This window comes from Callithrix jacchus, chromosome 9 (genome assembly GCF_049354715.1).
Source record: "Callithrix jacchus isolate 240 chromosome 9, calJac240_pri, whole genome shotgun sequence".
Taxonomy (NCBI): Eukaryota; Metazoa; Chordata; class Mammalia; order Primates; family Cebidae; genus Callithrix; species Callithrix jacchus.
This window is the reverse complement of record NC_133510.1, coordinates 103,227,063-103,239,711: the sequence shown is the minus strand read 5'-3', so window position 1 is coordinate 103,239,711 and position 12,649 is coordinate 103,227,063. Positions and strand designations below refer to the sequence as shown.

Here is a 12,649-nt window from a genome sequence, read left to right as displayed (position 1 = left end):
CTGAAATCCAAAAGGCTCTGAAATGTTATTTTATAAGTTTGTGAAAAAAGCATTTGGTGGCAAAACCTAACTTAAACCAACACATTGTTTATGTTTTGCTGCAGAATTGCTATTTTTATTATTGCTGCCTCAGAACCTGCCGGGACCATTGCATGGTATATCTTGTATGTACCATATTACTGTCACAAAATCTAAACATTTCTGAATTCTGAAACATTTGGCTTTTCAAAGGTTTTACGTAAGGGATTGTAGACCTGTACTGGAAATTCTAGTTGAGATAAATTAGATTTTACAAATTAATATAGAGAGTGTGTACATAGCTATGTCTCAGTTTGTATTTTTCTTACTTCTGATTGATTTGCCCATTTTGTTTTAAAATTTGATTTTTATGCTCATGTTACACCAATTTGCAATCTACTTTTGATCTTACTATAGCTGTGTGACTTCCAACAACTTGCCTAACCTAACAGACTTTTAATTTCCTTTCAGTAAGAGGTAGGATGATATGATGTGGTGGTTAAGATTTTCTGGGTTCAAATCCAAACTTTTCACTTAACTAGCTGTGTGTCCTTGGCCTCTTTGGGCCTCAGTTTCCTATCTTGAAGATGAGGATAATAATGATTGTACCTATCAAATGGGGTTGTTATGAAAATCAAATGAATAAGTATACCTAAAGTATTTAAAATAATGCCTGACATATGGAGAGGCCTTGTAAATATAAAAGTTCTGCTATTATCATCTGTAAACTCTACCAGGGCAGGGATTCTACTATTCTTGTATTCTTTTTTTTTTTTTTTTTTTTTTTTGAGACAGAGTTTCGCTCTTGTTACCCAGGCTGGAGTGCAGTGGCGCGATCTTGGCTCACCGCAACCTCCGCCTCCTGGGTTCAGGCAATTCTCCTGCCTCAGCCTCCTGAGTAGCTGGGACTACAGGCACGCGCCACCATGCCCAGCTAATTTTTTGTATTTTTAGTAGAGACGGGGTTTCACCATGTTTACCAGGATGGTCTCGATCTCTTGACCTCGTGATCCACCCGCCTCGGCCTCCCAAAGTGCTGGGATTACAGGCTTGAGCCACCGTGCCTGGCTATTCTTGTATTTTTTTTTTTTGAGACGGAGTTTCGCTCTTGTTACCCAGGTTGGAGTGCAATGGCGTGATCTCGGCTCACTGCAACCTCCGCCTCCTGGGTTCAAGCAATTCTCCCACCTCAGCCTCCTGAGTAGCTGGGATTACAGGCAAGCGCCACCATGCCCAGCTAATTTTTTGTATTTTTAGTAGAGATGGGGTTTCACCATGTTGACCAGGATGGTCTCGATCTCTTGACCTCATGATCCACCCGCCTTGGCCTCCCAAAGTGCTGGGATTATAGTCTTGAGCCACCGTACCCGGCCTATTATTGTATTCTTACCTTTTATCCTAATGCCTTGCAAATGAGGAGGGCTCAGTAAATACTTAATGGATTGTATTATATTTCCTAAAATCCTTAATGTGCTTTATAAAAGAGAGATAGTTATTACCACTTGGATTCCAAGTATGGTAAAAATCTTTTGTGGTAAATTAAATGTTTCTGATAATTCCCTTAATATTTTTTTCTCTTTCTTTTCCCAGAGTCAAACAGACGTATTACTGGGGGGGCAATGCAACTTTCTTTTACGCAGCTAACTATAGATTATTATCCTTATCATAAAGCAGGTGTGTATAACAGCTTCTTTAAAAGATATAAATGTTGTTTTAAAATTATATAGCTAATTTGTTTAGTTTTATTTTGTTAACATGAAATGAGATGAAGAGATCAGTATTTTTCTCCTGGCAGTATTTTACTAAGAAAGTGGAATTGCCATGGAATTTAGTCATACAGTTTATATTGAGATTTATGTAAATTATTAGAAACCATAATTTTTGGAAATTGACAGTTTTCCAAATAACCAATTTAAAACTTAAAGAAAAAATCAGTGTACAGAGGAGATGTGTTTGTATTATTAGTTGTGACAAAAACAGGTTATTAATAAATGTTTTAAATTTTTAAATGATTTACATATTTAAAAAATAGAAAAGTATATGAAGCTAAGAATAAGAGTAGGTTTAGCTAAATTATAGGATTCCAGATTTCATAGACTTTTAATAATCTAGTATTGGTAGATTGTTTCTCCCAAATAATGAAAAGAAAAAAGTATGATTATTGTGGCCAAATTAAGTAATTTGACCTTATGCCCATTTTTGCTTTTTGGTGGTATTTGGCATTAACACAAGTGAGAAAAACCAAACTAGAGATCATAGAGTTTTCAGGACATTTAAAAAACGGTAAAGTTTTTCTGTTCATACATTTCTGTTTAACATTTTCTACCAATGTTTGTCATTTCTGCGTTGGTACCTGATTAAATTTAAAGGTTGTACGATTTGCTTTGTTTTTTTCTTTTTCATTTTAAATTTTTATTGCCGATATTCAATATAATGATTTTCTTTTAAAGCATTTTGTCTTATGTATTATCCTCCTGACTCATAAATTAACTTACAAATGCATAAAATTTTAAAATAAAAATTATTTATTTTTTTGGGAGGTAAAACTTTCATAGAGTAGTTTTTCTTTTTTTTTGAAATAAGGCCTCATCAGTACAGTGGCGTGATCACTGCTCACTACAGCCTTGACCTTGCCTCAGCCTCCCATAGTGCTGGGATTATAGGTGTGAGCCACTGTGCCCAGCCTGATTTTATTGTTTTAACCCTTTTATGTGCGTATTACTTTTCTTAGTTGCTACAGAGAAAACTAATAATCCTGATTTTATATTTTTCTTTCAGAAACTTTGGCTGGGTACATCTTGAGAAGTTTTATTGGTTTCTTAAATGTTTTAATAATCATCATCATCTTATCATTTTTGTGATTTAGGTTTTTGTTAGTTACTTTATACCAAATCTTTGATGAAAGGATTTTATTTCTTTCCTAACATTTTCTGGGATTAAGTTTAATGGAAGCACTGTGAAGGCAGAATCTGTTTGTCTTGTTCACCAGTAATTGAGCATCCAATGAAGGGTGACCAGTCAAATGGCTTTAAATTGAACCTGAGTGATTTTCTGCTAAGAATGTGAACTAGATAGAAACTCCTCCAGATGATTTGCTTTTGACATTCTTTCTCTCTATTTCAAATGTTTTACTCATGTTTCAGAATAACATGTAGTAGGTAAAGCCTGTAAATTTTCGGATATAAATGCCTTTCTTAAATAAATGACTAAATCTCATTGGAAGCATTACTATAATAATTGAAAGTTGTACATTTTTCAATGAAGTACCTGTTATTCATTTTACAGGAGATAGTTGTAATCATTGGATGTATTTTAGTGATGCAACCAAAACCAAAAATGGATGGGCCAACGAGTTATTGCATGAATTTGAGTGCAACGTTGAAATGCTTAAACAGGCTGTGAAGGATCATAATGTAGGTTCACCTCCTAAATCCCCAACTCATGCCTCTCCCCAGCACACACAAACAGGTATTTTATCTACAATAACATTATGGCATTCCCCTAATCTTAAGGGTATTTCTGCTTGTATGTGTGTGTCTGTGTGTGTGATCATATTTCCTGTGAATTAGTATTTTTGGTTTGTTTTTAATGTGGAGATGGGGGTATCACTATGTTGCGTAGGGTAGTCTCAAACACCTGGCTTCAAGCAATTTTCCCACCTTAGCCGTCCCCAGAGTGCTGGGATTACAGGTATCAGCCACGCCTAGCCAGGTATTTTTAATTAATGGCTACAACCCCTGCATTCTTCATTCAGACCAACATAGACTTGTGGACCAAAGTACTTTTAAACTTAAAAGCCAATAATAGTCACACCCAGGTAGAATTTTTCAAACTCTTAAGTAGCTAGAAATCTCTTAGTTTTTCTTTTTAGTCAACACATAATAATTGTACATATTTATGAGGTATAGTATGATACTTTTTTTTTTTTTTGCTGGCCTCGTAAGGATTGAAGTATGATATTTTGATACATGTATACAAATGTAGAATGATAAAAGCAGAATAATTAGCATATTCATCACCTCAGACATTTATCATTTATGTTGGGAACATTAAAAATCTGCTCTTATTAGCTATTTGAAAAAATAAATTATTATTAATTAAGTCACCCTATAAAAGCTAGAAATTCATTATCCTATCTAGCTATACCTTTGTATTCACTAATTACCCTTTGTCTGCCCCTCCCCATCCTCCCCCATATTCATCCTTTTCTAATTCTATGTAAATATCTCATTTTTAACAAGAATGCCATTCCAAGTTTTATAGAAGAGTAACTTAAATGTGATATATTTGATTCTTCTTAAAAGAATAATCACCACAATAACTTACATCCTGTATCACTTTATAATTTATAAAGTATGTTCACAAATATTATCTTGTTTGAGAAGTTATTATTCACATATATTTCTAGTACCTGCCTTAATAATGGAAGGGTGACTGTTAAAAATAATTTTGCAACAAATTGAAAGGTGTTTTTGTTTCCAACAGAGAAGGACTACACTCTGAAAGGGACATGCAGAACACCTTCAGTATTATCTCAACAATCAAAAGCCAAGCTAATGTCTAGTTCTGTTGTGGTTAGACTTGCAGATTTCAATATCTACCAGGTATGTTTTTTATTCCAATTAAATCTTATAAACACAGTATCTCATTTAAGCAACTCAAATAAAAAATGCTAACATTTTATTTATAAAGTCTTTACAAGTTTTATGAAATGGCCATATTAGATGGCATAGAAAATATCAGTTTATTAATTTTTGATAATATGGTTACTCAGAGTTAGCCAAACTAACATTATAGCCACAGTCCTTAAGTTTGCCTAAATGCTTCTGACACAAAACAGAATGGTAATGGTACAAAAACAGATGCATAGACCAATGGAACAGATTAGAAAACCTAGAAATAAAGCTGCACACCTACAACCATCTGATCTTCGACAAAGTCAACAAAAATAAACAGTGGGGAAATGGTTCCCTGTTTAATAATGTTGCTGGGATAACTGGCTGGCCATATGCAGAAGATTGAAATTAGACCCTATCCTTTCACCACACACAAAAAATTAACTCAAGATGAAATGAAATACTTAAATGTAAAGTCCAAAACTGTAGAAACTCTAGAAGACAACTAAGGAAATAGAATTCTAGACATTGGCCTCCACAGATCTCATGAGGAAGACTCCAAAAGTAATTGAAACAAAAACAAAAATTGGCAAGTGAGACTTCATTAAAGGGCTTCTGTATGGCAAAATAAACTATCAACAGAGTCAACAGATATCCTACCAAATGGGAGAAAATATTTACAAATTATTCATCTGACAAAAGTCTAATATCCAGAACCTATAAGGAACTTAAATCAACAAACAAAAACCAAACACCATTAAAAAGTGGACAAAGGACATGAACACACACTTCTCAAAAGAAGATATATGTGCAGCAAACAAGCATATGAAACAGTGTTCCACATCATTAATCAACAGAGAAATGCAAATCAAAACCACAGTGAGATACCATCTCACACCAGTCAGAATGGCTATTATTAAAAAGTTAAAAAATAACAGTTGTTGAGGTTGTAGAGAAAAGGGAATGCTTATACACTTTTGGTGGGAATGTAAATTTGTTCAGCCACTATAAAAAGCAGTTTGGAGTTTTCTCAAAGAATTTAAAAAAGAAATACCAGTTGACCCAGCAATCCCATTACTGGATATATCTACCCAGAGGAATATAAATCTTTCTATCAAAGACACGTGCACTTGTGTGTTCATGGTAGCACATTCATAATAGCAAAGACATGGAATCAACCTAGATGCCCATCCATGGTGCAATGAATAAAGAAATTGGTACATATACACCACAGGATACTATGCAGCCATAAAAAGAATGCAATCATGTTTTGTCCTGCAGCATGGATACAGCTGGAGGCCATTATCCCAAGTGAATTAATGCAGGAAAAGAAAACCAAGTACTGCATATTCTTACTTATAAGTGGGAGCTACACATTGAATGCACATGGACACAAAGAGGGAAACAGTAGACATGGGGTCTTACTTGAGGGTGGAGGGTCGAAGGGGGGTGAGGATTGAAAAACTATTTAACAGATACTATGCTCACTACTTGGGTTGTGAAATTATTTGTACACCAAATCCCAGTGCAGTTTACCCGTATAACAAACCTGCACATGTATCCCCTGAATCTAAAGCAAAAGTTGGAAGAATAAAATACTTTGTACACCAACTACAACTTTGGAAGTTTCTGAAAACTATTCTCAGGTTCAATAATTCACTAGAAAGACTCACAGAACCCATTGAAACATATTAAAGTCTATTATAGAAATATATCTAAATTATATATAAATATTTCATATTTATATGAAATCTATTATAGTCACATTATACATCTATTATAGTCACATTATACAAATTAGAACCAGCCATAGGAACAGATGCCTAAGGCAGAGTCTTTTTATTCCTCCCTGTATGAATCTGTTTTCATGCTGCTGATAAAGACACAATCATGGCATGGCAGAAGGCAAGGAGGAACAAGTCACATCTTATGTGGATGGCAGCAGGCAAAGAGAGAGCTTGTGCAGGGAAACTTGCGTTTTTAAAACCAGCAGATCTTGTGAGACTCATTCAGTACCACAAAAACAGCATAGGAAAGATCCAGCCCTATAATTCAGTCACCTCCACCATCTGCCTCCCACAGCATGTGGGAATTGTGGGAGTTACAATTCAAGATGAAATTTGGGTGGGGACACAGCCAAATCATATCATTCTGCCCTGGCCCCTCAAATCTTATGCCTTCATATTTCTAAACCAATCATGCCTTCCTAATTGTCCCCAGAGTTTTAACTCATTTCAACATTAACTCTTAAGTCTACAGTCCAAAATCCCATCTGAGACAAGTCTCTTCTGCTTATGAGTTTAGTTACTTCCTAGATACAATGGGAGTACAAGGCATTGGGTAAATACAGCCATTCCATATGGGAGAAGTTGGACAAAACAAAAGGGGCCACAGGCCTCATGCAAGTCCAAAATCCAGCAGGGCAGTCAAATCTTAAAACTCCAAAAACGATCTCCTTTGACTCCATGTCTCACATACATGTCACACTGATGTAAGAGGTGGGTTCCATGGTGTTAGGGCAGCTCCGCCGCTGTGTCTTTGCAGGGTACAGCCCTCCTCTCAGCTGTTTCCACAGGTTGACATTTAGTGTCTGCTGGTGCCTTTTCTAGGCGTGTGGTACAAGCTTTTGGTGGATCTACCATTCTGGGATCAGGAAGATGGTGGTCCTCTTCTCACAACTCCGCTAGGTGGTACCCCAGTAGGGACTTTGTGTGGGGCTTTGACCTCATATTATCCTTCTGCACTGCCCTAGCAAAGGTTCTTCATGAGCCGCAAGCTTCTTACTGGGCATCCAGGCATTTCCATACATCGACTGAAATCTAGGTGGAGGCTCCCAAACCCCAATTCTTGACTTTTGTGCACTAGCAGGCTTAGCACCATGTGGAAGCTGGCAAGGCTTGAAGCTTACACCCTTTGAAGCCACGGGCCAAGCTCTCTATGGGTCACTTTCAGCCATGGCTGGAGTGGCTGGGATGCAGGGCACCAAGTCCCTAGGCTGTACACAGCACAGGGATTGTGGGCCTAATCCACAAAACCACTTTTTCCGTCTAGGCCTCTGGGCCTGTAATGGGAGGAGCTGCCATGAAGGCCCCTAACATGCCCTGGAGACATTTTCCCCAATGTGTTGGGGATTGACATTAGGCTCCTCTTACGCAAATTTTTGCAGCCGGCTTGAATTCCTCCTCAGAAAATGGGATTTTCTTTTCTATCGCATTATCAGGCTGCAAATTTTTTGAACTTCTGTGATCTCTGTCCCTTATAAAACTGAATGTCTTTATTAGCACACAAGTCACCTGTTAGATGCGTTACTTCCACCAGATATCCTAAATCATCTCTCTCAAGTTCAAAGTTTCACTAATCTTTAGGGCAGGGACAAAATGCTGTAGTCTCTTTGCTAAAACATAACAAGAGTCACCAGTTCCTAACAAGTTACTCATCTTCATCTGAGACCACCTCAGCCTGGATCTTATTGTTCATATCACTGTCAGCATTTTCATCAAAGCCATTCAACAAGTCTCTAGGAAATAACAAACTTTCCCACATTTTCCTTTCGACTTCTGAGCCCTCCAAACTGTTCCAACCTCTGCCTGTTACCCAGTTTCAAAGTGGCTTTCACATTTTCAGGTGTCTTTTCAGCAGCACCCCACTCTGTGAGTACCAGTTTAATGTATTAGTTTGTTTTCATGCTGCTGATAAAGACGTACCTGAGACTGGGCAATTTATACAGAAAAAAAGTTTAATAGATATATAGTTCCACATTGCTGGGGAAGCCTCACAATCATGGCAGCGGAAGGTCAGGAGGAGTAAGTCATGTCTTACACGGATAGCAGCGTGCAAAGAGAACTTGCGCAGGGAAACTCCCAGTTTTAAAACCATTGGGTCTTGTGAGACTCATTCACTACCACAAGAACAGTGCAGGAAAGATTCGCCCCTGTAATTCAGTCACCTCCCACCAGGTTCCTCACACAACATGTGGGAGTTGTAGGAGTTACAATGCAAGGTGGGATTTGGGTGGGGACACGGCCAAACCATATCACCCCCACACTATACTTATGTAATAAGGCCAAGTCTTGGAGCACTTAAAATGTGAAACTTTTCCTCATGACTTGTTAGCTTTCTAAGGATGTGCAACCCTATGCATATATGTGTAACAATATGGATGGGTGGATGTTTAACAATGTGCATGGAGTATTGCCTATGAGGTTTTTACTCAGTCTCTAGGTGAATTGGTATTCAGATTATCCAAAGCCCCCACCCTCTAAACACACCTCGGCTATCAAGTGTGGCCAGCTCCACCCTGCATTGTCTTGTTATCATAAACTATCAGTTTTGGTGTCAGAGGCTGTGTTACGGTGTTATTGTATTGTTATAAAGAAATACCTGAGACTGGATAATTTATTTTAAAAAAGAAGTTTAATTGGCTTATGGTTCTGCAGACTGTATTGGAAGCATGGTGCAGGCATCTGCTCAACTTGTGGAGAGGAGGCTTCAGGGAATTTTACACATGGTGGAAGGTAAAGCAAGAGGAGGCATGTGACATGGCAAGAGCAGGAGCAAGACAGAGAGAGAGTGGGGCAGGGAGGTGCCACATACTTTTAATCAACTAGACTTTGTGAGAGCTCACTATTGTGTGCACATCGCCAAGCTATGAGGTTTTCCCCTCCATGACTCAAACACCTCCCACCAGGCTCTACCTCCAACATGGAGGATTACAATTGAACATGAGATTTAGAGGGCACAATATCCAAACTCTATCAGGGTCCCATTGTGAATAGGAAATTCCAATTCCTGGTTGCTTCCCAGGAGCAGGGTCAAAGGGAGACCGATTTCCTTTTGGCTTTACGGAACTACAGTATGCTGTATATACTGTATTGGCTACACTGTGAATACAATTCTATAGCTAAGAACTCATGTCCTATTTATACTAACAGTCTTACTCAGCTTATAATCACCTAACATGGTCTAATTGCAATGTTTGAGACCAACACAATAGGAATATGTGACCAATCTTAAAAAATAAAAGACTTCTTGATTTGTATTATCATTTATAAATTGTTCTGGTTTATTTTCATAAGTCTATGGCTGTGAGACTTAGTTTTATTTGAAAAGTTTTTATTTAACACAATGATTCCCCTCTGGGACCAATTTTGCCCCTGAGGGGACATTTGGCAATATCTGAAGATAATTTTGGTTGTCACAACTGTACAGGGATGCTGCTGAACTCTAGTGAGTAAAGACCAGTGATGCTGCTAAACATCCTACAATGTAATGGTCAGTTCTCCACAGTGAAGAATTAGCTGGCCTAAAATGTCAAAAGTGCCAATTTTGAGAAACTCGAATTTAACAGTTGTTCTCATTGTGCAGTTACTACTTTTTTTTACATTCGATATACACTCACATGTTGCTTGATGATGGGAATATTATTTCATCATTGTGTGAATGTCATAAACTGTACTTAGATGGTATGTAGCATACTTACACTCCTAGGCTATATGATATATCCTATTCCTCTTAGGCTGTGATGCTGTATATCATGTTACTGTACTGAATACTGTAACAGTTATAACACAATGGCATTTGTGTATTTAAACATTATAAAACGTAGAAAATATACCGTAAAAATACAGCATAAAAGCTCTGTTATAATCTTATGGGATCAGCATCTTGTAAGTGGCCTGTAATTGGCAGAAATGTTGTTATATGGTGCATGACTATAATACTGCAGCTTTTTAAAAGACTTTAAATTTTAAGATTTAAATAAACTTACGTGAAAATGAGAAGGAAGAATCACGTATACTCCTACATGGTTGCACTTGAAATACAGTAAGAAACCCCGCACATATATACACAACCACACCAAACACAAAACAAAATAAACAAAAGTAAGTAGAAGAACGTAGGATAGATAGTATGTTTGTCCCAATTTGAATAGGTTGTTTTTTTTTTTTATTGCATTTTAGGTTTTGGGGTACATGTGCAGAGCATGCAATACAGTTGCATAGGTACACACATGGCAGTGTGTTTTGTTTGCTTTCTCCCCTTCACCCACATTTGGCATTTCTCCCCAGGCTATCCCTCCCCACCTCCCCCTCCCACTGGCCCTCCCCTTTTCCCCCCAATAGACCCCAGTGTTTAGTACTCCCTCTCTGTGTCCATGTGTTCTCATTTTTCATCACCCGCCTGTGAGTGAGAATATGCAGTGTTTCATTTTCTGTTCTTGTGTCAGTTTGCTGAGAATGATGTTCTCCAGATTCATCCATGTCCCTACAAACGACACGAACTCATCATTTCTGATTGCTGCATAATATTCCATGGTGTATATGTGCCACATTTTCCCAATCCAGTCTATCATCAGTGGGCATTTGGGTTGATTCCAGGTCTTTGCTATTGTAAACAGTGCTGCAATAAACATTCGTGTGCATGTGTCCTTATAGTAGAATGATTTATAGTCCTTTGGATATATACCCAGTAATGGGATTGCTGGGTCATATGGAATTTCTATTTCTAAGGCCTTGAGGAATCACCACACTGTCTTCCACAATGGTTGGACTAATTTACACTCCCACCAACAGTGTAAAAGTGTTCCTTTTTCTCCACATCCTCTCCAGCATCTGTTGTCTCCAGATTTTTTAATGATCGCCATTCTAACTGGCGTGAGATGGTATCTCAATGTGGTTTTGATTTGCATCTCTCTGATGACCAGTGACGATGAGCATTTTTTCATATGATTGTTGGCCTCATATATGTCTTCTTTCGTAAAGTGTCTGTTCATATCCTTTGCCCACTTTTGAATGGGCTTGTTTGTTTTTTTCCTGTAAATCTGTTTGAGTTCTTTGTAAATTCTGGATATCAGCCCTTTGTCAGATGGGTAAACTGCAAAAAGTTTTTCCCATTCTGTTGGTTGCCAATTCACTCTAGTGACAGTTTCTTTTGCCGTGCAGAAGCTGTGGAGTTTCATTAGTCCCATTTGTCTATTGGCTTTTGTTGCCAATGCTTTTGGTGTTTTGTTCATGAAGTCCTTGCCTACTCCTATGTCCTGGATAGTTTTGCCTAGATTTCCTTCTAGGGTTTTTATGGTGCCAGGTCTTATGTTTAAGTCTTTAATCCATCTGGAGTTAATTTTAGTGTAAGGTGTCAGGAAGGGGTCCAGTTTCTGCTTTCTGCACATGGCTAGCCAGTTTTCCCAACACCATTTGTTAAACAGGGAATCCTTTCCCCATTGCTTGTTTTTGTCAGGTTTATCAAAGATTGTATAGTTGTAGATATGTTGTGTTGCCTCCGGTGCCTCTGTTTTGTTCCATTGGTCTATATCTCTGTTTTGGTACCAGTACCATGCTGTTTTGATTACTGTAGCCTTGTAGTATAGTTTGAAATCCGGTAGTGTGATGCCCCCTGCTGTGTTCTTTTTGCTTAGAATTGATTTGGCTATGCGGGCTCTCTTTTGGTTCCATATGAAGTTCATGGTGTTTTTTTCCAGTTCTGTGAAGAAAGTCAATGGTAGCTTGATGGGGATAGCGTTGATTCTGTAAATTACTTTGGGCAGTATAGCCATTTTCACGATATTAATTCTTCCTAACCATGAACATGGAATGTTTCTCCATCTGTTTGTGTCCTCTCTGATTTCGTTGAGCAGTGGTTTGTAGTTCTCCTTGAAGAGGTCCGTTAGGTTCCTTGTGAGTTGTATTCCAAGGTATTTTATTCTTTTTGTAGCAATTGTGAATGGGAGTTCGTTCTTGATTTGGCTTTCTTTAAGTCTGTTATTGATTGGTGTAGACGAATGCCTGTGATTTTTGCACATTGATTTTATATCCTGAGACTTTGCTAAAGTTGCTTATCAGTTTCAGGAGTTTTTGGGCTGAGGTGATGGGGTCTTCTAGGTATACTATCATGTCATCTGCAAATAAGACAATTTGGCTTCCACCTTTCCTATTTGAATACCCTTTATTTCTATTTCTTGCCTGATTGCTCTGGCTAGAACTTCCAGTACTATATTGAATAGGAGTGGTGAGAGAGGG

At 37.8% G+C, this 12,649-nt stretch overlaps 1 protein-coding gene across 5 annotated transcripts in view; it reads left to right on the top strand.

Annotated features, from left to right (window-relative positions):
* Positions 1-12,649, top strand: part of BLTP3B (bridge-like lipid transfer protein family member 3B) — a 94,543-nt gene that overhangs the window by 44,111 nt on the left and 37,783 nt on the right. For all 5 annotated transcript variants that reach the window (XM_078337103.1, XM_002752898.7, XM_078337102.1 and 2 more), the window contains 3 exons: positions 1,609-1,692; positions 3,304-3,486; positions 4,504-4,622. In XM_078337103.1, coding sequence (XP_078193229.1) covers positions 1,609-1,692; positions 3,304-3,486; positions 4,504-4,622 — 386 coding nt within the window. The remainder of the gene's footprint in view (positions 1-1,608; positions 1,693-3,303; positions 3,487-4,503; positions 4,623-12,649) is intronic.